Genomic DNA, 27662 nt, shown 5'->3' on the forward strand with positions numbered 1-27662 from the left:
ACCTGCTAACCCTACGGATGAGCGTTTGAAATAAAAGGCTCTTTTGCAAATGTTGTAGTAACATTTTGTGCACCCACTGTATAAGCTCCATGCCAGGTTGTGTATACATTGGTGAAAAAATCTGGACTTTGTCCTTGTTCTTGAGCACCTAACAGAAAACAGACAAGCAAACACCTAATTTATAATTAAGAAACATGGCAAATGCATGAAGGGAAGGGCCAGCTACACTGAACATTCAGGAAGCAGGATTAGGGACATCCTCTGTAAGGAGTTGACAAAGAGGAAAACCCTGAAGGGAATGAAAGAACTGGCCATGCCATGAAGGGTGAATTGGAGAAGTCGGTGGAGGAGAACATTCTAGGCAGAACAAAGAGCCTGGAAATGTTCTATGGCAGGAACAGTCTGCCTGGATATGTAGATGATCTGGTTTGTGTTTTTCTGGAAGAATGTGGTTTCCCTGGAAGTCGGTGCCATAAGAAGGTGAACCGAAAAGGACTAAAGGGCCAAGCACGGTGACTCATGCCTGTAATCCCAGCACTTTGGGAGGCTAAGGCAGGTGGATCACCTGAAGTCAGGAGTTCAAGACCAGCCTGGCCAATATGGCAAAACCCCATCTCTACTAAAAATACAAAAATTAGCTGGGCATGGTGGTGCACACCTGTAATCCCAGCTACTCGGGAGGCTGAGGCAAGAGAATTGCTTGAACCTGGGAGGTGGAGTTTGCAATGAGCCAAAGTTATGCCACTGCACCTCAGCCTGGGCAACAGAATCAGACTCCAGTCCAAAAAATAAATAAATAAATAAAAGGAAAGGGACTGAAGAGTGAAGCAGGGTGGGCATTCTGGAAGGCCTGAGAGGCAATACAGTTGAGATGAAACAGCACAGATTCTAGACAAATGGGCTAAGTTTGAGATCTAATATCCCCTTGGTGAGATTCCCTATATTTAACCTCAGCTTCCTCACCTGTGAAATGGAGATCACACTTTTCATTCACGGCGATCATACTGAGTGAAATAATGTGAACAAAATTATTAGAGCAGGTGCTCAGAAATAGTCACTATTGCAATATTCTCCCACTGTAACCTTACCCAGCCTTCATGACCATCTCCAAGGCACCTTTCCCCATTCCTTCCCTGGACCATAAGCTCCCTGAAGGCAGGAGCATGTCTGATTCACTCTTGGATCCCTGCCCCCATCTTCTCCCGTAGAAGCCGGGCACATTTTAAGAGCTCAATAAATGTCTGTGGCATTGAAAGCAAGTGCACAAGTAATTACAGTAACTAATAAACTGAAGAATGTTTTTGTGAAGGATGGAGAAGTTACCGAGTCCAAAACTATCAAATGACAAGATGGACCAAATACACAACTATGCCATGGTTCACTCCTAGCCCCAGAAGTGTCTGAGGTTCCTTCCAAAACACACTGAGGAAATATCCACTTAGAAACACCTGGGCAATAAAATTCAGGCTTTCCTTTTTTTTTTTTTTTTTTTGGCGGGGGGGCAGGGAGCGGACAGAGTCTTGCTCCTGCCACCATGCCTGGCTAATTTTTGTACTTTTTAGTAGAGATGGGGGTTTCACCAGGTTGGTCAGGCTGGTCTCAATCTCCTGACCTCGGGTGATCCACCCACCTCAGCCTCCCAAAGTGCTGGGATTACGCATGAGCCAGCATGCCCAGTCCTTCCCTCTTGATTACAAAGAGTATTCCCAGGCAACAAAGCAACTTGTGATAAGTATTAGGCAGGGTTTTTTGTTTTTGTTTTTGACAGATTCTCGTTCTGTTGCCCAGGCTGGAGTGCAGTGGCACAATTTCAGCTCATTGCAACCTCTGCCTCCTGGATTCAAGCCATTCTCCCAGCCTCAGCCTCCCAAGTAGCTGGGATTACAGGTGCGCACCACCATGCCCAGCTAATTTTTGTATTTTTAGTAGACATGTGGTTTCTCCATGTTGGCCATGATCTCAAACTCCTGACCTCAGGCGATCCACCCACCTCGGCCTCCGAAAGTGCTGGGATTACAGGGCGCCTGGCCTAGGCAGGTTTTTAACCAGCACTTATTTCATGTTTTATGGTCCACATAGTACCTCCCTATACATGATTACACGCAACAATTTTGTGAACTAGGGAATTTACTGATCAGTCTCATCTCCATGCAGTAGATGACAGAGCCAGGGTGAGCCTTGTGCCTTTGATTAGATATGGAGCCACAAAACTAAGGCATCGCCCTGGATATTTTAGATCTAAATCCACCGTGTCTTTTCCTATACCACAGCCATGCCACACCACCCCTCGAGTAGATGAATAAATGTAAAATAGTGCATGTACTCAGTGAATCGGAAAACATAACACACAGAACCATGGCTGAATTTTCAACCACAGCCAAGCAATCTGGGTAGAGTCCCTCCAGAAGCTACCGCAGCATCTTGACAAGGGTGGAGGATGTCACCCTGTGCTCCACGTGACATGATTCATTAGCAAAGACAGACCCTCTCCTAGAGAGAAAAAGAGATGGGTCCTTTGAGCTGGCCTGCTCTCAGCTTCTGAAGTCTTAGTCACTGATTTTTCTACCACTCAGTTAAGTCACTAACCCCCATACGGCCTTATATAAATTTTTAAATATAATCTTTCAATGTGTATTACAGGATTTTTAAGTACACACAAAAAAACCCTCAATACCCATCTCTGCGCCCCTTCTTCCTCATCCTCTTCATTCCTCACCACCAATTTCCTGCTTCTCCCTTGGGATTTAGTTTCAGGTGAGAGGACATCTTCTCTCCACTGCTTTCCAGGAGCCAGAGGCCTCTGTCCTTCATGCCAGCAAGCCCAAGGCCAGAGGCCAGGCGATGGATCAATAAGCACTCGCCGGAAGGAGGAATTGATCTCTGGGAGTCGTCCAGTGTCGAGTGTTTCCTTCTGACACCTGTGCTGAGAGCCAGTAGGAAAGCAGTCACCTTCACTCTGAGGGCGGAAGGGTCGGAGGGGCAGGCACATCTGGGCCACCTGCCCCTGGCAAGGTGCAGAACTAAAGGGACAGACACCTCCAGGAGTGGGGATAGCCTCACCCTTGACCTCTTGTCTTATGGGTCACCGAAGGAAGAGCACTTTTGCATAAAGGCAGAAGACCCCACCAAATTGTTAAAGAAAACACTTCACCACAGAGATGATAAGCACCAGGAAATGGAAGGCACTTCTCTTCCCATGCCCCACCTCACACTCCTCTGCAAATCACCCTGGATGACTGGAGATTATTCTGCCCCATCTGCGCCATGGCCTGACTTGACCCAGCTTCTGGGGAGGTGCTTGCAAACAGGCCTGGTGTGAAGGGCAGCTTCTGGCCAGGGAAGGCCTTCCTCGGGACCAGCACTGGCTCCTGTTTGCAGATGGTGCAAAATCACTGACCGAGAAAGGGATGTGCACGTTGCCAAGAAAGTGGACTAATATTTTTGGGAAGTTTTAATTTGCTTCAATTAAAAATTGAGGGCAGCTCTGAACAAAACAGAAGTAGGTGAATTTACTTTCTGGGCCTCTGTATAGATGTTTTTGGGTCCCCAGCCTCTGCAGGCATTTTCAAGGGGCCTCGACCCCAGCCAGCATTTCCCAAATAGCCGGTTCCATGACTCCCACCATTTCCGCTCCATTCTCCTGCCAAAACAGACCAGACCTGCTGGAGAGAAACTAATCTTAGAAATCAATCTTTTTTAATGGAATTGAGTGGCTTAATTACCCTTTTCTGCGGAAAAATATATATATACACTGAGATTTCTGAGCATATACACACAAAATGGGTAAGAAAGGCTTAATCTAGTCCTTTCTGGGCTCGGACCAGCAACATGGCCAAACGTACCAAGAAGGTTGGGATCGTCGGTAAATATGGAACTCGCTATAGGGCCTCCCTCCGGAAAATGGTGAAGAAAATTGAAATCGGCCAGCATGCCAAGTACACTTGCTCTTTCTGTGGCAAAACCAAGATGAAGAGATGAGCTGTGGGCATCTGGCACTGTGGTTCCTGCATGAAGACAGTGGCTGGCGGTGCCTGGACGTACAATACCACTTCCACTGTTACGGTCCGTCATCAGAAGACTGAAGGAATTGAAAGACCAGTAGACACTCCTCTACTCTTTGAGACATCACTGGCCTATAATAAATGGGTTAATTTATGTAATTAAAAAAAAAAAAAGAAAAAAAGAAAGCCTTAATCTAAAGATCGGAGTTAGAGGCTCAGGCATATGAGAGCAACCCACTCTACATTCTTCAGTGCCGCGTAATTTTTCCTGTACATATTATCTTTTAAATAAATTTTAAGTAACTTTAAATACATGTAAAAGTACAGGATGTTTTATTTTTTTGAGAGAGTCTCGCTCTGTTACCCAGGCTATAGAGTACAGTGGCACAATCTTGGCTCACTACAACCTCCACCTGCCAGGATCAAGCGATTCTCCTGCCTCAGCCGCCTGAGTAGCTGAGACTACAAGTGCCCACCACCATACCCAGCTAATTTTTCTATTTTTAGTAGAGACAGGGTTTCACCATGTTGGTCAGGCTGGTCTTAAACTCCTGACCTCGTGATCTGCCCACCTCAGCATCCCAAAATGCTGGAATTACAGGCGTGAGCCATAACACCCAGCCAAGTACAGGATTTTAAATTACCCCTTTTAATTTTTAAATACTTTACCCCATGGATTTAGGGATGTAGTGGGCTGGATAGGCCAGGCAACCCTCCCTGCATCCTTTCCAGGTGGAAGGTTCCACAGTGACACAGCCCCAGTCCTGCTGTCCCACTAAGCAGTCGAGTCACAAAGTGGTCAAGGCCTTAGGCCTGACACAAAGAGTGAGCTGGATTAATTATTCCACCTCACTTCACAATAGAAACCAGGAACCAGGACCTCTCTACACAACTATGTGGGTGTCATGATTTCCATTGTGTTCATTCTTGGGCAAAAGAAACAGATCTCAGCCCAGCTCAAGGTGGAGTCGGGGTTTGTTTGGTTGGGACTCTTGTTGGCTCATACTTGCTTCAAATTAGCTTAAGCCATAGAAACAAAGAGGGGAGGGCTTCCTTTAGCTCACGTTACCTTAAATCCCAGGGGCTTCTGCCTTCCGGCACAACTAGATCCAGGGGCTCCAAAGATATTCCCAGGATCTGGCCATGCTCTCTCCACCCAGCCCTGCCGTCCTCTCTCTCAGGGTTCCACGTTCAGGAAAGCGCTCACCTCACAGCTAGCAGTTCCAGGCCAATTCTCTTAGCAACCGAGAGGAAACTTGCCTCTTTCTTGGTTGCTCTAGTCAAATGCCTGCGCTGGGCCTTCGTAAGCTAAACCAAGTCACATGAGTATCCCTGAACCATCACTGTGGCCAGACATGAAGACAAGAGGTGAGGGAGTGGGGCTGCCCATCCAGGCCTCCCGGCCGGGGCAAAAACATTACCAGGAAGCACCAGGGATCACTGCTCGACTCCACACAGCCTCTCCCCAGACATCCTCTGCGATGGCCTGAAGTCCTCACTGCTTCCCATGTAAAATTCAAGAGAGCAGGAATCCATCTGGCCCGGCTATTTGTTTAGTAGCAATTCCATGCCATGCCAAATGACAGGTCACTGCCAGCTTGGGACTGCGTGCCTGTGGGTCAGTTCTACTTGCTCCTCCATGCTGGGACCACAGCTGGGTTGCAGATGGGGTCTCATGGTACAAACAAGGCTGCCTGGAGCTGCCCATTCAGGAAAGGTGATGGGCAGGACAGCTTCTGTCAGAAGAGGTTAGGGAACCGCAAGCCTTAAGAGTGACACATCTCAGTACCACAAGTGACATATGAGTTGGAAATAACTTTATTGATACCTGAGAAAAAGTGCAGGAAAACGATTCCTCCTGACAACGTGGCCTGTTCCGAGGCCAGACCATTCTCTCACCTCTCCCATAAACCCTGGGTCATTTGGGGTCTTACTGGACAGCACCCAGAGGCTGGAGAAGTCCACAGCCAAACCCAGAGACCAGTAGCGGGAACGTCTGCAGTATGGCTCCTGAGGTCAGAACCAAGGTCACCATGGGAGCCTCATCAGTCAAGGGCCAGAGCCTCTTGGATGACAGTCCGGAGGCCGATGGAAAATAGCTCCTCCCACGGCTCCCGGATCCAGGCAAGCAGGGCTGTCAGCTGCTCCTGATATACCACACGGAGTGCCCAAAAGCTCTCCAGCCGGGACACCTGGCAGACCAAGCAGTCAGCAATGCAAGGCTCGGGGGGTGCGGGGGGCACACGGAGTGGGCTCGGGGAGGGCAGTGCAGGGAAGGTCTCCGGGAAGCCTCACTGTCTCTGCCTTGGCTCAGCGCCTCTCCCCTTCCCCTGGCCCCTATCACTCCCATCAAAGATCCTGACTCTGAGCTTTGTAAACAGAAGCCAGTCCACATTTACTGAAAGCCTCCAGAGGACCCATCTCTCTCATCTCCCCTGTTGTACAGAAGATGTGGGCTCAATTTCAAGGAACTGTGTGGATTCAACTCCCAGCTCCACCACTTGTGGCCTGGGCAAACTGGTTAACATCCCCAAGCCTCAGTTTCCTCATCTGTAAACGGGACCAATAACAGTAGCTCCTCAGGTGGTGTCACAAAGACCAAACGGCTGGCACACAGAGCTCTGAGCTGGCCCAATCCTGCCAACTCAGAGCAGCTGGAAACCTCACTGAAAGCCTCGTGGCTCATCAATGGCTGGGCTCCCAGTCCAGGTGTCCCCCCAGCCTACAGCTGCCTCCCTCCCTGACTTGGTGCTCATCCAAGCCCAGAGTCCCCCAGTTCCTCCAGCCCTCATTCCCTCTTCCAGAACTGCCATTCTGCCATGAATGGCAGGGTGCCTAGACCCATCTCCCACCCTGCCCTCGGCCTCCACCTGTGCTCACCATCTCCCCTTCCTCCCTCTGCCACACACACAGTCATACATACACACAGACACACAGACACACAGACACACACACACACACAGACACACAAACATACAGTCATACACACATACACACACAGTCATACACACACAGACACACACAGTCATACACACACACACACACACACACACACACACACACACACCTCATCGTAGAAGAGCAGCCGCAGGTCCTCTGGGGCTGAGCGGTAGAGCAGCACAGAGCTCAGGCTGCTGAGTGGCTGCTGCTCCCGGATGCGCACAGCAGGGCGCAGTCCCGAGGGAGGCACCTTCTCTGAGGCTTCGACAGCCGCTGCTGGAAGAGGGGGCTCTGCTGGGGACCCTGCAGCATCTTCCTCTAACAGGAACAGGGTGGACGGAGTCAGCAACAGAGACACAAGGCAGGTGGAAGGGCCTGGAGGAAGAGAGGCACCCAGAGTGGAAGGTCATGGAGGAAACGGATCCCTGGGGCCAGCGTCCCAGTGCTGCTGGGAAGAGACAGGAGCCACACTCCGAGCTGGGCCCCAGAGCAGCCTGTGCCCCTGGGGATGAGACGCTCGCTTCCCAAGCTCCAGGAATCTCTAGTCTCCAACATCTCAGGCCTACCACTCCCACTGCCCCACCCCCACCCTACTCAGAAACCAGGCTGTGCCCTCACCTTTGACTGATGATGCAGGGCCGACTCAGCATGGCTGTTCCACTTCAAGAAAGACTGGGCCCAAGAGCAAAGGCTCTGTGTACCTGAGGACCCCGGGAGCCTCCTGACCCCACCCAGAGACAAAGGGCACCCTGAGGCAGGACAAGCTGAGGCCATTACTTGGCTATGGCCTCGAGTGAGAGAAGTCCAGTTCCAGGAACTGACAGTTGCTATAGGGGCACTGTACAGCTGCTGGGGGTGGGCCGGGGTCTGTGACAAGGGCAGGTACAGAGTCCAGGGAAGCATCAGCAGCACAGGGGCCTCACCTTCAACCAGGAACACCCGAAGGTAGAAGAACTGGGGGGCCTCCAAGGATGAGTTTTTCTCCAGCAGTGGCCTAGGGGGAACATGGCAGGCACAGGAAGATCAGCGCAGGGTGGGAAGGACTTCCAGGGAGGGGAGGAGGAAGAAAGCCCTGTGGGTGGGTTGGAAGGAGGCACAGGGCCCATGGGGGGCATGGCATGAGGACAGGTGGCTATCCAGGGCCTACTCAGCACAGGAGTGTCTGGGGCTCTGGGGAAAGAGACTTCGGCAGCAACCCCCCACCTCTGCCTCCTATCGACTCACCAGAGCCGGTGCTGGGGGGTCACCTCCTCCTCCGTAGCACTGACACAGTTCCTCCAGGCAGGGGGCAGAGACTGCAAGACATCTAGACAGAGCCAGGCCAGGAACGTTAGATGGCTCTGTTCTCGTCCACCCAAACTCACCACCTCTCAATCCCTTCCTGTTCTCCACATTGCTGGATTTCAGGAACTTCTACAAGAGGCGAGTCCTGTTCCCTTCTCTGTCTCTGCTACAGACACCAGGTGGGGAGCTTGGCCCCAGGGCCCTGCCCGCCCTCCCGCCTTCCCGCCTTCCCATTCCATCTCTCACCAAGGAGCTCCCCTAGGAAGGCCCGGCAACGCCTGGCATCTGGGGGCAGCAGCACACAGCTGCCTGCCCCACCTGCCCACTCCAGCCGCAGGCTCTGGCCAGCCAGGCCCAGCTCTATGCCACTCAGATCCTGGAGGGGAACCGCCAGGGTCAGCTGCAGCCAGCTAGCTGGAGGCTCACTGTGGTGAGAGGGGACAGTGATGAAGATGAGTGAGAGTGACGTCAGAGTACCAGGGAGGCCCTGCCCCAGCCACACCCCCATCACTCAACTCACTCCATCTCCCCTACCACTCACCCCATCATCCCCTTCATTCACCCCATCTCCCCCATTCACCCCATCTCCCCCCAACTCACCCCAACTCCCTTCCTCACTCACCCCATCTACCCTCCTCACTCACCCCATCTCCCCCACCACTCACCCTATAATCCTCTTCATTCACCCCATCATCCCCTTCATTCACCCCATCTCCCCTCCTTACTCACCCCATCTCCCCCACCACTCATCCCACCTCCCCTACCACTCACCCCACCTCCCCTACCACTTACCCCACCTCCCCCACCACTCACCCCAACTCCCCCACCACTCACCCCACCTCTCCCCCTCACCCCACCTCCCCCTCACTCACCCCACCTTCCCCTCACTCACCCCACCTCCCCCCCACTCACCCCATCTGCCCCCCACTCACCCCATCTCCCCCCTCCCTCACCATCTCCCCCCCCACTCCATCTCCCCCATCACTCATCCCACCTCCCCCATCACTCATCCCACCTCCCCCCTCACTCACCCCACCTCACCCCCCACTTACCCCATCTCCCCCTACTCACTCCATTTCCCCCCTCACCCCATCTCACTCCCCCTCGCCCCTCACTCACTCCACCTCCCCCTCACTCACCCCACCTCCCCCCACTCACCCCATCTCCCCCCCAACTCCAACTCCCCCGCTCACTCACTCCACCTTTCCCTACTCACCCCATCTCCCCCTCACCCCACCTCCCCACTTACTCACCCCACCTACCCCCATTCACCCCACCTACCCCCTCATTCACCCCACCTCCCCCCTCACCCCATCTCCCCCCTCACTCACCCCATCTCCCCTCCTCCTCACTCACCCGAACTCCCCCCTCAGCCACCCCAACTCCCCCCTCACTTACCCACCTCCCCTCTCACTCACCCCACCTCCATCCTCACTCACACCACCTGTCACCTCACTCACACCTCCCCCCTCACTCACTCCACCTCCATCCTCACTCCACCTCCCCACTCACTCACCCCAACTCCTTCCTCACCCCACCTCCCTCGTCACTCACCCACCTCCCCCCTCACTCCACCTCCCCCATCACTCACCCCTACTCCTTCCTCACCCCACCTCCCCCTCACTCACCCCACCTCCTCCCTCACTCACCCCACCTCCCCCCTCACTCACCCACCTCTCCCCTCACTCACCCCACCTCCCCCCTCACTCACCCACCTCTCCCCTCACTCACCCACCTCCCCCCTCACTCACCCCACCTCCCAGCTCACTCACCGCATCTCCGCAGTCACCTTCAACAGGTACAGCCTGTGGTCAGACACAACCACAAGGCACAGGAACTCCCCGGTGTGGCCTGCCAACGCCACTGGCACCTGGGGAAGAAGTTGGTGAGGAACCTGATGAGAGGCCCGGGGAGGTGGGGCCATACTGAAAGCCGAGTTCCTGGTGCCAGCACCCTCGGCCAGACCCTCCCACCACCCATGCACCCGTCTATGCAGCTTCCCTGGCACTCAACAGCCTCTCCATCCACCACTGCTCTGTCTTTCGGCCCTTTCCGCCTCAGAGCCTCAGCAGCTGGCTTCCCTGCTTGTCGCCTCGCTCCCTCCACAATCCGCCAGACTCACTGTTCTAAGGCACAGAACTGACCGTCACTGCCTCATTTCAAATCCTTCAGTGGCCCTCCCGGTGGCCCTCCTGACCAAACCTCCAAACTCCCTGGCAGACACAGGAGGCAACAACTCCTGACCTGGCCCCTGCCAGCCTCCAAGAGTCCTCTTGGGACCCCTGCCCCTGCCCTGCAGGTCTAGGTACCCTGTCCCCTCATCCTGGGCAGTTCTCCCCTCCGGCGACACTCTTGGGCCTCCATGCATTTGCTGCTTCCTTTACCTAAAATATTCTTTTCCTCCCTACTCCCTAATTTATCCTTCAAGACTTAGCTTAGACATCACCTCCCAGGAAGGCTCCCTGACCCACTCAAGCTGCACTAGACACCCCTTTTAGGGCTGCAGCCTGATGACAGCACCTGCACGTTTCGCAATCATCATCAATTTCTCACTCCAGACTGCAACATCAAGGGCAAGACTGATCTGTAGCTCCTCAGTGTCTAGCACAACAGGTGCTCAACAAAGGCCTAGCAACACCATCTGTTTATAATAAAGCTAGGAGGCCCTGCTGATGAGCGCCAGGTGCTGAGCCAGGCAGCTTCACCACGAGCTCTGATGCACGCCACTGTGTAAGGGGAGCATCATTATCTCCTTCACAGACGGGTAACAACTGGGACTCCAACACCAAGCAATGGATCCATGGCCACACAGCAAGAAGCTGCTGGCGCTGAAACCAGAAGCAGGTCAGGTGACTCCAGAGTGCCTGATCTGACTCAGTTGGCTGTGATGGAAACCTGGCCAGCTAGGGGCATGTGGCGGGCAATGCCAGGGAGCACAGACCTTGAAGCAGCACTGGAACTCCTCCTGGGCATCGCTGAACACCTCAACGTCCAGGAAGAGCCGCAGTCGGTGGTCCACAGAGCGGAGGCCACAGAACTCAGGGGCTGAAGGCAATAGGGGGCATCAGTCAGCCCCTGGGCTCCATCTCCACCTCCCCATCAGTGCCCCTTCCCTCCCCCAACCCCACTTAGGTCTTGTTTTGCCTACACTCACGGGGACTGAGGCTCCAACTGCTGCAGTCACGGGTGCTCAGTGCCTGAGGTGGGCTGCTCTTGGCCCTGCCGTGGTGGTCACCATGGCCAGGAGGGTCGCAGACAGAGCTGGCAGATGGAGAGGGAGCCAGAGACTGCTCTCCCTGTTTCCGCTCCCTGTTGGGCGTTCCCCCAGATGTGGTCAGGAGAACCACATGGTCACTACCACAGTTAGGACATACAGCAGGAGATTCTGGAGGGAGGATGGACACAGTACCCGTAAGCATCCCCTACACCGTGCCACAACTCCCACCCAGCTCACGGCACTCCTTGCCCACTCCCTGGTCTCCCCTGAGCCCAAGTCTTCAGCTTCATACACAACCACAGTGCCCCAGCCCACCAGCTCCCTCTCCCGGCTCAGCTGCTGACTGATCACTCCTCATCCCAGGGAGGGATGAGCAAACCACAGCCCACAACCTCCTGAAAGTGCACTCCACCTTCTGACACTAGGCCCTCTCAGACTGGGCCAAACACAACTAGGCCCTGCTCTTACGTCCTCCTACAGACTTGGGCTCTCCTAGCAACATCTCAAAGAACAAAATCAACAGGTCTGGAAAGGCAGAGAGAACTCTGTTGCCATATTTGGGTCCAATTCCAGGCTCCATCAATTAAGGGCTCTGTAATCATGGACAAGTCACCTAAGCTCTGTGAGCCTGGGTCCTTGTCTGTAAAACAGGGATGACAACAGGGTCTATCTTGTACTCATCCTTAGTGTCAGGAAGCCGGGAAGGAATCAGGACATGGATCAGCAATGAGAGAAGCAGCTCTGAGCAGCTACCCTGTGCTGGGCGTGTGCTAGTTCCTGTGCCAGTATGACCACATTTCAGCACCAGAGAAACTCTCCCTATCCCATTTTGCAAAGAGGAAAGGAAAGATTAAATAATTTACACATGCTGCCCAGGACCATATAACTGGGGGCAACAACAGCAGCTCCATCTATAGAGGCCCTCTGTTTTCTGCCAGGCCCTATGCTTAGTGCCTTACTGTCACATTTAAACAGCATAATAGCACCATGGGGTGAGTTCATTCCCTTCTTTGTTCAGAGGCGGTAAATGAAAGGAGAATGGAACCCACAGTAATGTTCATTACATAATGTTACTAATGATCATTAATAATGCCACCATGGAAGAGACTCCACAGCTCCTCATGGTGTCCAGCCAGGGTCCGGGAAGGGCTGGGGCTGTTTCTGTTCACGCTGTGTCACTAAGGCTGCAGTGCCCAGGCCAGGTCACAGTGGGGAGGGCTCCATTTTCTGAATAAAATGTAAACTCCTGCCCCAGCTGCCACCAACAAGAGAAAACTGGTTAATAAAATTCTGGCATTTCCACATAGCTGTTATCAAGAACATTTCTTTCTTCTTCAATGTCTTCTTGCAAGATAGTGCTTTTTGACCAGTCTACAATGGAAACAATTCTCATTTTCAGGATTAGCACATGAAGAAATGCCACAAGACATTATGTAGCTTCCAAGGTCGGCCGGGAAGGACAAAGCAAGCCAATCCCCGAGCATCCCACTCAACAGCTACACTTGCGGGCAGGGGCAGCAACACTATCCGACACTGCAGTGAGGGCCCATTAGGTTTTATGTAGTGTCTGAAATATCAGTCAAAAAACCCCAACACAACAAGCCTTCAGGTTATGAAAAAATGATGAGTATGTTTAAGCGCTGTTACAGAAATTGCATTTCCTGACTTCTGGAGTTTAAAAAAAAAACAAAAAAAAAAAACAGGATCTAGTTTCTTCTTTTTTCTGTTTTCCTTTTTGAAAATGCAGCAGGCAGGCAGTTTTATTTCTCTTCCAGCAGAACAACTGGTCTCCATTCTCTCTCATCCCTTCTCCCTGGGGCTCCCGCTCCACACCTTCCCTGCAACAGGGGAGGCGGTGGGCAGAGAGGTCAAGGGCAGGACTTGTACCTGTCTTTTGGAACAGAGGCCTCCAGCCTTCCTCACTGTTGAATCCCAGCTTGGACTCCTCTGGCTTAAACTCATGGCCACAGCGTAGACACTGAAATCTGCCCAGCAGGAGGTTCCTGGCCTCCCCAAGCTGATGCCGAGCCATGTTGGTGACTGGGGTCAACACGGCAAGCAGCTCCTGACAGTGGGTGAATGGGAGGCAGCTGTGAGCAGGCAGACCCCAGACAGACACCTCCCACAGGCCCCTGGCCCTCAGGCCTGCTGCCACTTCCCTCTGGCTCTCTCACCTGAACGGCTGCGTGGGCATCAGGCTCCAGCACCACATAGCGACGCAATTGCCGGTCAGGGCAGATGTAGGAGAAGCGAAGACTGAGGATGAGGGCTCCAGGGAGCAGATCTGAGCCCTGCAGGAGGAAGCAGGACTGAGTGAAAGACAGCAGGGGCAGCGGTCAGAGGGATGAGGGGATGCTGAGAGCATGGAAGAGAAGCAGTAGCTCTGGAGCCCGACACGGGCCTGTGCTAACGTGCAAGCTCCAGCACAGAATCCCTGCTCCTCAGCCCCGCCTTTTGAGCACCTGCAACCTCTGATACTCCCTCTTCGGCTCCTGGTGCCAAGGAGAGACTGTGATAAATGTCCAGCCCAGTGCCGGGCACACAACAGCCACGGCTTCGTAGCTGGCTCCTCCAGAGCCCCCGCCGCCCCACTCACCTTGGGCCCGAGCAGTCTCTGAACCTGGGCCTCCGACTCTATCTCAGCTGCCTCTAGACTCTGGAGCTCCAGTCGTTCCAGGGTGCGAGCTGCTTGGAGTTCCACCTCAAACAGGTGGGCAGAAGTGACCCTGAGAAAGCATTCACTGCCACACACGCCCTCGGGCCCCACCAGGGGACACACCAACATGGGGCGACAGAGCTCCGCTGTAGAGAGATCGAGAGAGAAGCTCTGCAGGGAGGGAAGTACCCAGACTCTGCCTTCCCCTGGAGTGGCCCTCCACCCACCAGGTCCCTCCACCCCCACATATCCCAACGAGTGGCCCTCCACCCCCACACATCCCAACGAGTGGCCTTCCTCCCACCAGGCCCCACCATCCCCACACATCCAAACCAGTGGCCTTCCAACCACCACCAGGTCCCTCCACCCCAACACATCCCAACGAGTGGCCTTCCACCCACCAGGCCCCTCCACCCCCACACATCCCAACAAGTGGCCTTCCAACCACCAGGCCCCACCAACCCCACATATCCCAACGAGTGGCCTTCCACCCACCAGGCCCCACCACCCCCACACATCCCAACGAGTAACCTTCCACCCACCAGGCCCCTCCACCCCCACACATCCCAACGAGTGGCATTCCACCCACCAGGCCCCTCCACCCCCACACATCCCAACGAATGGCCTTCCAACCACCAGGCCCCTCCACCCCCACACATCCCAACGAGTGGCCTTCCAACCACCAGGCCCCTCCACCCCTACACATCCCACCAGCCCCTGGCCTCAGCACGCCCCAGCACAGACTGCTCACCTTCCACTTCCTTCTGGTCCTGCTCCTCCTCCTCCTGCTCCTCCTTTCCTGTCTCCTCCTCTCCCTGTTCCACCATCTCCTCCTCTTCCTCCTCTTCCTTCTCCTCCTGTGGCTCCACCCTGACCTCCTCTGACATTTTCTGTGGTGACTCCCAGGGGCCTCTGGCTTCCTCCTCTGGGGGTGAAGGTCTGGGGGGTGAAGGTCTGGGTGCCATGTCTGGGCCCTGGGAGCCAGATGGAGGTGCACTGGGGGCAGGACTGGTGGGGGCAGCCAGCAGAGGGTTTCCGGAGGCCTCCAGGTGGCTCCTGTACTGCAGCCAGTCACGGCCAAACCGTTCCCGGAAGCTGCTCATGAGCTCCAGCTCCCGGTGCTGCTGCACAAACCATCCTGGGCAGGAGAGGATCCCAGAGCTGAGCAAGCCCGCCTCCCATGCACCCCAGATGGCCCCAAATCCTTCAATGGTGCTTTTCAGTAATAAGGCAGCAACGTGGATGGAAATGGGACAAGGGAGGGTACAGGCGTCCCCTCCATGGAATGTACTGAAGTGTGTCTGTGGTCACAGGCAATCCAAGCTGCACGTCCCCTGCTACTTCTGGGGACTCACTATGCGTGGCAGCATACTGAAGGTCCCAATGTGGCCTGCAGCTAACACACCTATTTCTCTTCACCCTCGAATTTCCCAAACTTCTCTGGCCACAATCCCATTATTTTATATGTATACATACATACTTTCTTTCAGTTTGGGGCTTTTTATTTTTTATTTTTTTGAGACAGGGTCTTATTCTGTCACCGGGTTAGAGAGCAGTGGCACAACCATAGCTCACTGCAACCTGGAACTATCAGGCTCAAGCGATCCTCCCACCTCAGCCTCCCAAGTAGCCAGGACTACAGGCGCGCACTGCCACATCAGGCTAATTAAAAAATTTTTTTTTGTAGAAATGGGTGTCTATATTTCCCAGGCTGGTCTCAAACTCCTGGGATCAAGCAATCCTCCCAAAGTGCTGGGATTACAAGTGTAAGCCATTGCATCTGGCCCACACGATCTCTTGACACCCCACAAAATTAATGTTCCTTGAGACACTTTTCAAAATGCCTCCAAAAGCAGTGTCTTCTCCTTTCCCTAAAGTAAAAGACTAAGAAGCCCTCTATAATACTCCACCCCAACAAAAAATAACATTTATTCTACCAGACCTTTACCGTAACTTAAAGATTAGATTGAGCTGGATGGGGATGAGAGAGGTTAGTGGGGTGGGGCTGACTTACCAGCCGGAGAGGGGTTCAGAGTTCGGGGCTCCGGGTCTGTATCACTGGGTTCAGAGATGCTTGCCCGCCTCACACGGACTCGGCTCTGAGGTTGGTGGAGGGAAGAAGTTCTGTGAAAGCCAAGCCTCCAGCCCTGCCATCCACGGCTGACCATCCAACCTACCAAAAAAACCCCAACCACATGCAAGCACAGTTCCTACCATTCCTGCCCACTGCAGCCCGGAGTCCGTGGAGACACCCCACCTAGGCACGAGGCAGCGGAGGATGCGGCTTACCTTAACCTTATGAAGTGGGGGCTGGACCACAACACCCCCTGAGGAGAGGCTGTCACTCAGATCAGGGCCGCATGAGGTTTCAGGAGTACTCCCCACTGGCCAGGGCAAAGGTGGGCCCATGGGGCTGAGCCCCAAGGATGTGTGAGTCTGGCATGTGACGACAGAGATGGAGGTTGGAGCCCAGGAGCGCCTCTGCCTTGCCCAAGCCAGCCAAAAGGCAGGACCCTACTTTCCACTGACCAGGAAGACCCTGTCACCAGCCAGCCCTCTGTTCCCTCCCCAGCGCTCTCCCTTCACGTCTTCCCCCATCAGTCCTTGCCTCTGATCACACCGACCTGAAAATCTGTCAGCGACAAGACCTTGCCATCGAGAAGGAACTGAGCAAAGACAAAAAGGGGTGGGGGAGGGAGGACGTGGTGGGGCCAGTGTTGCTGAGTTCCAGGTATTAACAACACAGTTAGCAGGGCCCAGGTCCTTGGCGTCTCACCCACGGATAGCAAGGGGGTACGAGGTGGGGGAGGTCTGGGCAGAAAAGGGGAAGCAGAGTGGATATAGGATGATCACTCACGCCAGTAGCAGCATCCCTAGCCCGTGGTGACAAGTACTGGACAGTGGCCACTCGGTGCGCAGGGTGGAACCACAAAGGGTTCCCCTCTAGGTAGAGCTGAGGGGCAGGAAGGGGAGAATGAGGAGGGCCCAGGGCCCTCCCTGTGTAAAGATGGCACTAACCAAATCAGCATGGCGGGGGTGGGTGCAAGAGTGGCTCCCAGGCCCCTGATACCCTCCCGTCTCACCTTGCGGAGCTCGGCCAACAGCCACAGTGGCGACAGCTCCCGGTGTCCTTCCAGCAGGTTGTATGCCAAATCCAGGTGCCGCAGATTCCTCAGCTGCTCCAGACCTGGGGTGGAGGCAAGAAGGGACAACGGGCATGTGGATGAGTGCGAGAGAGTAAGTGTGGTACATGCACCATGGAGGGTGCAGCAGAAAGACCAGCCAGAGTACCCCTGCCCTCCCCATAAGCCCTCTCAAGGCTCTAGAGGCACGTGGTCCCCAGGCCAGCCGGAGCCTCACTCCCCACTTTCCCCTCCATGCTTGCCCCGTCATACACCCCCACGCACCATGCAGGCTCTGAAGCTCATTGCCTCGCAGTATCAGGACCCCCAGAGCAGTCCCTGAGGGTCCCATTCTTGGCACCAAATGTAAGTGATTATAGGAGATGTCCAGATGGTGGAGCTCACACAAGTCCTGGAGGGGGGAAGGGGGAGAAAACAATTCTCTCCTTGACCAAACTCTAATCAGGGTCCTCTGAGACCTCTTCTGGACTAGGCCTCAACCTTGGCCTACATAAAACTGCACAGGCCCAGTACAAATAATTTCATCCACTCCTACCACCACGTTAAAAGACTTGAACAACACCAGCACCGTTTCTAACAGTTCAAGGCCACATCCCCAGCATGGCAGCTCCTCCAGGTCCCTTAAGTTCCTCCCTGGGAAAAGTCAAAGCTGCCTGAAGAATTTCCCATTTGTTCCACCCAACACCTGAAAATAGGGGCCTGTCTCCCAGTCTCTGTGAAAGGGTAGAAGGTTTATTTTGATAACTGCCAGTTAGTTAGCAAACCCAGATGGGTTTCACATGTACCAACCAGATTTCCACTTCCCCAGCTCTGCTCAAGGCCCTACCATTCCCCCTATCCACTCTCCCCACTCTCCTTTTAAAATGCCCAGTCAGCGCAGTGGCTCATGCCTGTAATCCCAGCACTCTGGGAGGCTGAGGAGGCTGGATCACTTGAGGCCAGGAGCTCAAGACTGGCCTGACAAACATGGTGAAACCCCGACTCTACTAAAAATACAAAAATTAGCTGGGTGTGGTGGCACACATTTGTAATCCCAGCTACTCAGTAGAATGAGGCACAAGAATCACTTGAAGCTGGGAGACAGAGGTTGCAGTGAGCTGAGACGGCGCTACTGCAATCCAGCCTGGGTGACAGTGAGATTCTATCTCAAAAATAAAATAAGGCCGGGAGCGGTGGCTCACGCCTGTAATCCCAGCACTTTGGGAGGCTGAGGCGGGTGGATCATGAGGTCAAGAGATCGAGACCATCCTGGTCAACATGGTGAAACCCCATCTCTACTAAAAATACAAAAAATTAGCTGGGCATGGTGGTACGTGCCTGTAATCCCAGCTACTCAGGAGGCTGAGGCAGGAGAATTGCCTGAACCCAGGAGGCGGACGTTGCGGTGAGCCGAGATCGCGCCATTGCACTCCAGCCTGGGTAACAAGAGCGAAACTTCGTCTCAAAAAAATAAATAAATAAAAATAAAATAAAATGCACGGTTATCCCTGCACAAAAATAAACTACACTCAACACTCTACACTACTGCAATTGTTTATTACTGATTAAAATCTAGTGTCCAGCTTTATCCATGACAGCCACCTGATGCCATGACTCAAACTGGGCCAGATTCATCATCAGATCCTCCCAGCCCTCTCACTTGGGACCCCAGCTTCACACTTTTGATGCCTTTGCCTTCATTCCCGACTGATCAATGGGATCCGTTGGCGAATCTGACTCCCAGCCAGTGCTTGCGACACAACATCCACTGAAGCACAATGAGGAAGCTTTTGACTCTCCTGATTCCAAGTACACTCGAGAAGCTTGGTTACAGTCCCAAGTTTCATGTGAAAGGCATGTCCTAAGCTGGAATTTCTTCTTCCTCACTCTGTTTCAAGCGGAAATTCACTCCCTGACTCCTGAGCTGGAAGTTCTTCCTGGCTGTTTTGAGTCATCTCTGTTTTCCCTCTTTGATCCTGCCCCTCCCATAGACTTTGCAGTCAACTGAAACCCTCTTCCCAAACCCCACTACTATACAGTATATGCTACCACTATGGCCCTAGCCCTGTCCATTTCATTTCCTGTTGGCAAGACTTTACTACGGATAATCTGGAACTTCAACGGCTTTTTTGGGAAGCTTAAGATCTCTCCAAGCTGGCTCCTCTAAGACGCCCCACTCCACATCACCTCTGCTCCCCCTTCCTTCTCCTACCACCTTTCCTCTTTCCTTCAGCTCCCTGGACCCGTGACAGGTTCCCCTTCAAGCCTCTCCTTCTCCACCCCTACTCACCCTGCCAGACCTTTCCCTTCACACTCCAGCCTCTCCACTCCCTACAGTCACTCAAACTTTAGGTCCTCTGCCCCCACTGGGGGGTCTCAAGGGACTCAGAGACCTCCAAAAGCAACCGAGGGGAAGAAAAAAAAAAGAAAGAAAAAGCTCATGGAAACAGACCATTTAATTCTTTCATCATCCACAGAGTTACTGCTTTACCCTGCTTCCTAAAAGTTCTTGCAATCAGCTACAGGTCAGAGTACTTACTTTGAACAAAAAGGGACTGTCACAGAGACCCATAGAAAAGGACTATGCTAGGTCCTGAGAGGCAAAGGCTTCTGGTGGCACTGCTAAAACAACTTTGAGATCATACCACTGGACCGAGTCAGAATTTCCAAAACTCCAATGAAAAAGCTGATGGATTCGTAACACTGCTAACCCAAGATCAAGCACAACAAGAACTGACTGCATAAGACTAAATGATGAACTGATGAAGGATGATTATAGTTTTAATGGCTTTGTTTAAAATATTGTTGGCTCTGTTTTGTTTTTTTGCTTTTTTTTTTTTTTTTTTTGAGACTGAGTCTTGCTCTGTCACTCAGGCTGGAATGCAGTGTCATGGTCTCGGCTCAGTGCAACCTCTGACTCCTGAATTCAAGCGATTCTCCTGCCTCAGCCTCCCCAGTAGCTGGGATTACAGGCGCACACCACCATGCCTAGCTGATTTTTGTATTTTCAGTAGAGACAGGGTTTCACCATGTTGGCCAGGCTGGTCTTGAACTCCTGACCTCATGATCTGCCTGCCTCAGCCTCCCAAAGTGCTGGGATTACAGGTGTGAGCCACCGTGCCTGGCCAGTTCTTTAATGTTCTATTTTTCGGATATAAGGAACCTCTTTACCTTTTCTGTTATGTGATCTATAGCACAAAAGAGTTTAGTAAATTTTGTAAAAATATATATATATGCATATATATATATTTATATATACCTGTATATATACATATATAAATGCATATATATCTATATATACCTGTACATATACACATATATATGCATGTACATATCTATATATACCTGTACATATACACATATATATGCATATACACATCTATATATACGTGTACATATACACATACATATGCATATACATATCTATATATACCTGTACATATATACATATATATACATATACATATCTATATATACCTGTACATATACACATATATATGTATATGAAGCATTTATCTTTTCTCCATGCCTGATCTCTCTAGAATTCGGGAACTCCCATGAGCATTCTTATTTACGTAGCAATATGGTTATTTTCATAGGTTCAATAGGGTCTGCCCTCCTTGTAACAGGACATAATTGGGAAAATTGGTTATATAACTAGGCTTTGACTGAACTTTTAAAATGTGACTGGAATGTCATGTTTTAAAATAATACATACAGTCAGATATGAACAGACAGTTTTAAGGAACTAAAGTGACTATATGGAGCCAATGCTTACAAAGCCTTCTTGGAAAAACCAGCCTACTACTTGGCTTATAGGGTTCCCAGCCTTACAAATGAGTGGCAAAGGCTAGTTCCTGACAGCCCAGGAACCTCAGGATATTTTGGAGACATCAACAAGAGAGGAATTCACATATCTATGTGAAGTCGGATGACAAGTTCTTGGCTTCCTAGCCTCAAGAGGGTTTTAAAAGTCCAGTCTGAGAGTTCTTATAAAAAGTTCCAGGAAAGCAAACTTAAAAAAGGCCTCTGTGGTCAATTACCATTCTTACTACACTACGTAAATAAGCAGACCAATCTAACAGGATCAGACTTATTTTATAAACAAGAATAATCCTACTTTCACTGTCTTTAATCAAAAGGGGAATGACTGGCCTTAGAGAAAAACGTATCTTTTAATGAAAACTACTAATACACCTCACGGGTTACCAGATTCTAGTCCTGTTCATTTTCTTTGAAGTTTTATTATCTACCTGTAAATTGGACTGGGTCCTGCTGTCTTACACATCAGCCGTTACCAAATTCTCAATTCTTCTAGTCTTCTTCATTATTTGGTTACAGTTTTCTAAACTAACACTTCCTATTTTCTCCCTCCCAACTTGGCATCACTAAGAACTAATGCCCGAGTACCCAGATCCTTGCTGGAATTTTAGCTGACTTACAGCTGCCCTTTCCCCCCAGAATCTTAGAAAAAGCCCTGTGAGCTGAAGCTGGACTAGGTGATACAAACTTTAAAATATCACATGTGGACAGCCTACATGCCTGGAGCTACTCAAACCCAGAAGGGCTTCATGTGGACTAGCTTCCACTTCCGCTTTTTGTACATTTCCACTTCCTTTCCTCTGCTCAAGCCCTCACGGTTCCCCTTCCTATTCCCTCATTCTCCTTGTAAATGTGCAGTCACCTCTGCACAGGTCAAAGGGGCATTCAGTTCACGTTGCACCCTCTCCCCTATTGCAAGAGTTTATCACTGATTCAAATCTGGCCTTACCACTTTAATTAGTTCCACTTTATCTCTGACAGGTGGATGGGAGGACACAGAAGAAAGGTCCTTCATCATCATCACAAAAGCTATCAGTTTCTGAGCTGGGCACTAGACTAAGTAACACTGGGTACTTCTTCACAACCATTTTAATACTATAAAAGTAGGTACTTGGTTGGGCGCGGTTGCTCATGTCGGTAATCCCAGCACTTTGGGAGGCCGAGGCTAGTAGATCACTTGAGGTCAGGAGTTGAAGACCAGCCTGGCCAACATGGTGAAACCCCATCTCTACTAAAAATACAAAAATTAGCCAGGCATGGTGGCGTGTGCCTGTAATCCCATGCCTGTAATCCCAGATACTTGGGAGACTGAGGCAGGAGAATTGCTAGAACCCAGGAGGCGGACGTTGCAGTGAGCCGAGATTGTGCCATTGCACTCCAGCCTGGGCGACAGAGCGAGACTCCATCTCAAAAAAAAAAACAGGAACACTCTTGTGATTTCTGCTTTACAGGTAAAGAAACCAAGAAGTAACTAACTTGCTCCAAGTCGCACATGTACCAGAAGTTGAGATTCGAACTCTGGTTTGTCTGATGCTAGAGCCTAAGCATTGCTGTCTCCCGGAATGCAGCTCCACCTTCGTGGCAAGAGCAAGGTGGGAGTAAAAGCCAGTCAAGGAGAGGGAGTGAGAGCAGAGCAATCAAAGAAACATGGTGTGCCAGCTGCCAGAATGCCCACACTCACCATCAGGAATCCCTGGCAGTCCTGGACTTGATTGTGGCTTAGGTTCAAGAAACGCAGAGCTGACAAGAGGCGCTGAGACGGATGGGGAGGACGCAGAGAAATCAATGTTCACTACAATACTATCTGGCCAACCACCTGGCCCTCCTCCCCAAAGACCTGGCCTTGCCCTTCCTCGAAACCCTCTCCCCTCTGAGGCACTCACCAGTGAGCTGTCTAAGGAGGTCAGTGCGTTGTAGCTGAAGTCGGCAGAAAGCAGAGCCAGCCAAGGGAGGGCAGAGCAGAAGTCACCACCGCAGGCTGAGAGAAGCTCCTGAGAGGGCGGATAGGTGCTTCATTATCCCACCCTCCCCTGCCTAGGCCAAGCTCTACCACCCAGTCACTCATTCTTTTTTTTTTTTTTTTTTTTTTTTTGAGGCAGAGTCTCACTCTGTCGCCAGGTGCCAGGCTAGAGTGCAGTGGCACAATCTCGGCTCACTGCAACCTCCGCCTCCTGGGTTCAAGCAATTCTTCCGCCTCAGCCTTCCAAGTAGCTGGGACTACAGGTGCACGCCACCATGCCCAGCTAATTTTTTTATTTTTAGTAGAAACGGTGTTTCACCATATTGGCCAGGATGGTCTCGATCTCTTGACCTTGTGATCCGCCCGCCTCAGCCTCCCAAAGTGCTGGGATTACAGGCTTGAGCCACCGTGCCCGGCCTCATTCATTTTTTATACACTGAACTCCATCTGAAGATACAGGCTTAAAGCCCAGGTCCCTGACCCAAGAACTCACTTTGGGGCGAGTGGGAAGGCAGACAGTGGAATATAAAATATAAGATGGTAGGTATGACTGCGGGAACACAGAGAGGGAGTGAAAACATTGTCAAGATGGAAGCCGGGGGCAGGGAGAGCTTCAGAGAGGGGAGATCAGAGCTCGGTCCTCTGCCACTCTCAGAACAAGGCGTATGAGCTCACCCCTCACCTTCCTTACCTCTAACGCCTGGAGGCTCTTGCTACAAATCAGGGTCTCCAGCTGGGAATAGATGCCTCGGAGGCCATGCAGACAGTGGAGGGGAACACCTCGGAGCTGGGACAAGGAAAGAGGAGGGAGGAGGGCAGAACCCCACAGAAGACAAAGACCTCATCCCCACTTCCCCTAGTTGGGTGGAGGGAGAAGACCACGAAGCCCAGCTATGGTTTAGGGAAGCAGTAAATGGAAAGAGGGTGGATGTCACATTACTGCAGAGCAATGGGTATACTCCAGCCTGGCCTCCCCACCAAAGAGGCCCTTCTCCTTCCTATCCCCAAGTGGCTGCCTCAAGTTGGGTGCTGTGCACCAACATCCCCCAGTGTCCCCATACCTCCAGGTGCCGAAGGGATTTGAAGGGGAAAATCTTGATGGGCCCTGGGAGGCCAGGACCGGGGACATGGACCAGCTAAAAAACAAAAAACAAAAAAAAACTTCATTTACTGAGGCACAGCAGATCTCCCTGTCCTCAACATTCCTTCCTCAGCAGAACCACTGGTACCTCTGACACCCTGTGGATCCTGGCACCACAGACTTCTGCACCCCTCCCCTACCCCCAGCTTCCATCATTCTCTTGGGCTCTTTGCACATCCTTCCCCTTCCCCACACCCAGAACCTTGAGTGAAAGTGTTTTCTGCAGCACATCGAAGAGAAACTGAAGCTGAAGGATGGCAGGGGAGTCGGCAGGATGGGAGGGCAGAGCCACAAAGCCTGTCTGGCCAGGGCCCCAGGGCCCCAGGTGCAGCTCAAATACGTGGTTCAGCTGTTGCAGTGTGGGAGTCAGCAGGCTCAGGGTGCTACAACCAGATAGGACCATATCCCCTGCAGAGAGAGGGGCAGGCAGGAGGGAAGACAGTGGAAAGATTTTTCCCTTTATTCTAGGACTCTGTTATGCCAAAATATACCTACTGTAGATCTCCTATTGCAGGATCAAATTTTCTATCTCCTTCCCAGCTCAAAAGCATTCAATGGCTCCCCTCATCTTCTAAAAACAAGAACAACAACAACAACAAGAAGTCCTAACACTTCATTCAGCCTGATGACACTGCTTGGCTATACAACTTTCAAATTTTCTTTCACCTTCTGCTCAAAAGAGCCACATCTACTGACAGTGCTGGAAATTCAGCCAGCTTGATTCACAGCTCTCTCATGTTCTGAGACACCCGCTTCCACCACCCGGCTTGAGACAAGCCTCCTCCAGGAAGTCACCTCAAGAAGTAATACTGCTGAATTTTCACATTGCAGTCACTCGTTATTACATAAAAGTTAATTAGATGTTTTATCTTTATTTCTTTTTCTGATTGCAAAAATAATATAAACATGTGTAGAAACTTTCAAACGATACTAAAAAGTATGTCATAAGAAAGAATATTCATTACAGCACTAACACATTGTTATTGCTGTCAAAAGTGCTCTCTCTAATGAGACACTCATTCTTGAGGGTATCTTTTGATCACTCTGGTATTCATCGCTGCACCTAAAAAAGTGCAGCTACAAGCTAGGCATGGAGGAAAGTTTCTTTGGCTTAAAAAATATAGTAAGCATAGAGTCAAAGGACGTTGCAGAAATAGCACAGAAAGGTCCCTTATATCCTTCACCCAGTTTTCCCTAATGGTTACTTTTACATAGCTATAGTACAATATCAAATTCAGGACACTGAGCTGGGCACTGTGGCTCAGGCCCTATAATCCCAGAACTTTGGGAGGCCAAGGCAGGTTAATCACTTAAGGTCAGGAGTTCAAGATCAACCTGGCCAACACGGTGAAACCCCAACTCCACTAAAAATACAAAAAATTATTCTAAGCTGGGAATGCTGACACACGCCTGTAATCCCAGTTACTCAAGAGGCTGAGGCAGGAGAATAGCTTGAACCAAGGCGGCAGAGGTTGCAGAGAGCCAAGATCAAGTCACTGCACTCCAGCCTCCGTGACAGAGCTAGGCTCTGTCTCGAAAGAAAAACAAAAACAAAAACAAAAAACCAATCAGGACACTGATGTTGATATAATGTGTATATATAGTTCTATGCTGTTTATGTAAATTCCTGCAGCCACACCACAATCAAGATACAAAACTGTTCTACCACCACAAGCTCTTCTCTTCCTGCTACCTCCATGTAGTCACACATTCACACATGCACCATTCATCACTGAATAAATTAACAACTCCTACAACCTGACATGAAGGATTCTGTGTGTACTAGACACTGAGGATAGATACAGACATGGTTCAAGGACTCTTCCCAAGCTCAAAGGGCCTCCTAGTTGCCTTCTCCCAGAGAATGATAGAAGACACTTGCAAAGTTATTAATACAAGCCAGAAAATAAAACTGCTACTGGCCGGGTGCCGAGACTCATGACTTTAATCCCAGCACTTTGGGAGTTCCAAGGTGGGTTAATGACTTGAAGTCAGGAGTTCAAGACCAACCTGGCCAACGTGGTGAAACCGCAGCTCTGCTAAAAAATAGAAAAATTAGCCGGTTGTGGCAGCAGACGCCTGCAGTCCCAGCTCCTCAAGAAGCTGAGGCAGGAGAATCGCTTGAATCCAGGAGGCAGAATTTGCAGTAAGCCAAGATTGCACCACTGCACTCCTGCCGGGGTGACACAGTGAGACTCTGTCTCAAAAAAAGAAAAGAAAGGGAAAAAAAACTGCTATAAAGAGAGCTTCCACAGATATCAATAGGAGTGTGGAGTGATGGAGGGCAGCTAACATTAACTGTTGTACGTGCTGGATGACTTCGATATCTCATTCAAACCTTCTCAGAATCTCCCAAAGAGAAACACTATTAACCCCATCTTACAGACATGAAAATTGAGGTTCAAAAAAGTGAAGACTCTTGAGCGAGATCATATAGTTGGTAGGAAGTTACTTCTCCTATCTGATTTCAAAGCCAAGGCTTTTTCTACCACAACTAATGCCAACCAGGTACTCAACAACTACTGTGGCTCCACTGTGCCCAGGCAGTGCCAAGCACCAGGGAAGTCATTACAATAACAATAGCTCCCAATTGTCAGCACTTACTGTACTTGCAGACACTGTACTAAATTCTCCACATGAATTAAAACGAATCCCCACAACTGTTAAGCACAATCGTTATGCCAATCTGTGAGGAAAACTTGAGGCTCAGCAGTCTGGCAAGTTTGAAAGCGGGCTGACATTCCAACCCAGGTGGGTCCACTCCAAATCTCGTGCTTCTAGCTGCTGTACTTAGTGCCTTGCTACACAACAACGGTTTATGATCAAGATCGGTCCCTGGTCCTCAGGGGCTGTCAGTCAGGTAAAGACCACTCCTTCGGAGAGTGTCAGACTAGGCAGTGTCAGGACGGAGGGATACCAGAGTTTGGCCTCAAAGGACGGCTAGAGTTTAGGCTATCACAGGCAAAGGACACTGTAGGCAACGGCACTAGGGGAACAAATGCCGTTAACAGTAAAGAAATTGAACTCCGACACCGGGCGACCCTACCAGTCGTAACTCCGTGACTCTTAGGGCGTGTCTCCAGAAGACACCACCCCGAGCTCGCCCGAAGCCCAGCTCTACCGGAAGTCCACTCACCGGACTCCCGCAGCAGCCCCGCGAGCTTCCACACCAGAGAGTCCCGCGGAGCGGTCGTCATGGCCACAGAACGCTGAGGGGCGGAGCCTGGGGAAAGAGGAAGCGGAAGAGCCTCAGGCGGGCGGTAGTGCCAAAAGCCCAGGGCGTCAGCGCAAACCGAGGCGTCGTGCGGTAAAAAAAAAAAAAAAAAAACGAGAAGGAAGACCGAGGAAAAGCATCCTCCTGGCCGCCCTTTTGAGGAACAGACTCCCTGGTCAGACATACCGACCCTCCCAGTCTGGTCCTCCTACCAGCTCAGCAGCCCGCCGCCTATCAAAGATGGACAGGAAGTCCCGCCCCGGAAGAAAATCGAGCCAAGGGACGACCGGAAGACACGCCTCTGC

General features: G+C 51.5%; 1 protein-coding gene and 1 pseudogene across 7 annotated transcripts; one reads left to right on the forward strand and one right to left on the reverse strand.

Moving 5' to 3' along the window:
* Positions 1-1468: 1468 nt before the first annotated feature.
* On the reverse strand, positions 1469-27627 carry STK11IP (serine/threonine kinase 11 interacting protein). Of its 7 annotated transcripts, none has more exons than XR_012517608.1 (26): positions 27544-27613; positions 27280-27366; positions 24346-24551; positions 24064-24138; positions 23694-23789; positions 22926-23033; positions 22724-22795; positions 17506-17632; positions 17182-17285; positions 16956-17051; positions 16723-16764; positions 16388-16534; positions 16113-16197; positions 14850-15236; positions 14039-14244; positions 13617-13733; positions 13330-13507; positions 11380-11610; positions 11167-11270; positions 9998-10095; positions 8472-8650; positions 8166-8247; positions 7865-7935; positions 7069-7316; positions 3843-6193; positions 1469-3659 (listed from the first exon to the last, which is right to left on the reverse strand). XR_012517608.1 is itself a non-coding variant. In XM_074398969.1 (25 exons), exons 2-25 carry the CDS (start codon positions 27338-27340, stop codon positions 6047-6049), a joined length of 3267 nt encoding a protein of 1088 aa, XP_074255070.1. In that variant the 5' UTR covers positions 27341-27366; positions 27570-27627; the 3' UTR covers positions 5804-6046. The 7 variants fall into 7 exon arrangements, 4 of the variants coding, with proteins under 4 accessions (XP_074255070.1, XP_074255072.1, XP_074255071.1 ...); XR_012517607.1 differs by having other exon boundaries at positions 1469-3662; XR_012517609.1 differs by having other exon boundaries at positions 1469-3368; positions 3514-6193.
* Positions 3829-4102, forward strand: LOC120364337 (large ribosomal subunit protein eL43-like; annotated as a pseudogene).
* Positions 27628-27662: the final 35 nt, after the last annotated feature.

This window comes from Saimiri boliviensis, chromosome 5 (assembly GCF_048565385.1).
Source record: "Saimiri boliviensis isolate mSaiBol1 chromosome 5, mSaiBol1.pri, whole genome shotgun sequence".
Classification (NCBI taxonomy): domain Eukaryota; kingdom Metazoa; phylum Chordata; class Mammalia; order Primates; family Cebidae; genus Saimiri; species Saimiri boliviensis.

Bases quoted from the DNA above. Each gene is read 5' to 3' on its own strand.
- STK11IP (XM_074398969.1), bottom strand. From the start codon at position 27,340: ATGACGACCGCTCCGCGGGACTCTCTGGTGTGGAAGCTCGCGGGGCTG. The intron at 22,796-22,925 runs GTGAGTGCCTCA...CATCCGTCTCAG, and splicing joins CCTCCTTAGACAGCTCACTG to CGCCTCTTGTCAGCTCTGCG. The intron at 16,765-16,955 runs GTGAGTGATCAT...GTCTTTGCTCAG, and splicing joins CTAGGGATGCTGCTACTGGC to TTCCTTCTCGATGGCAAGGT.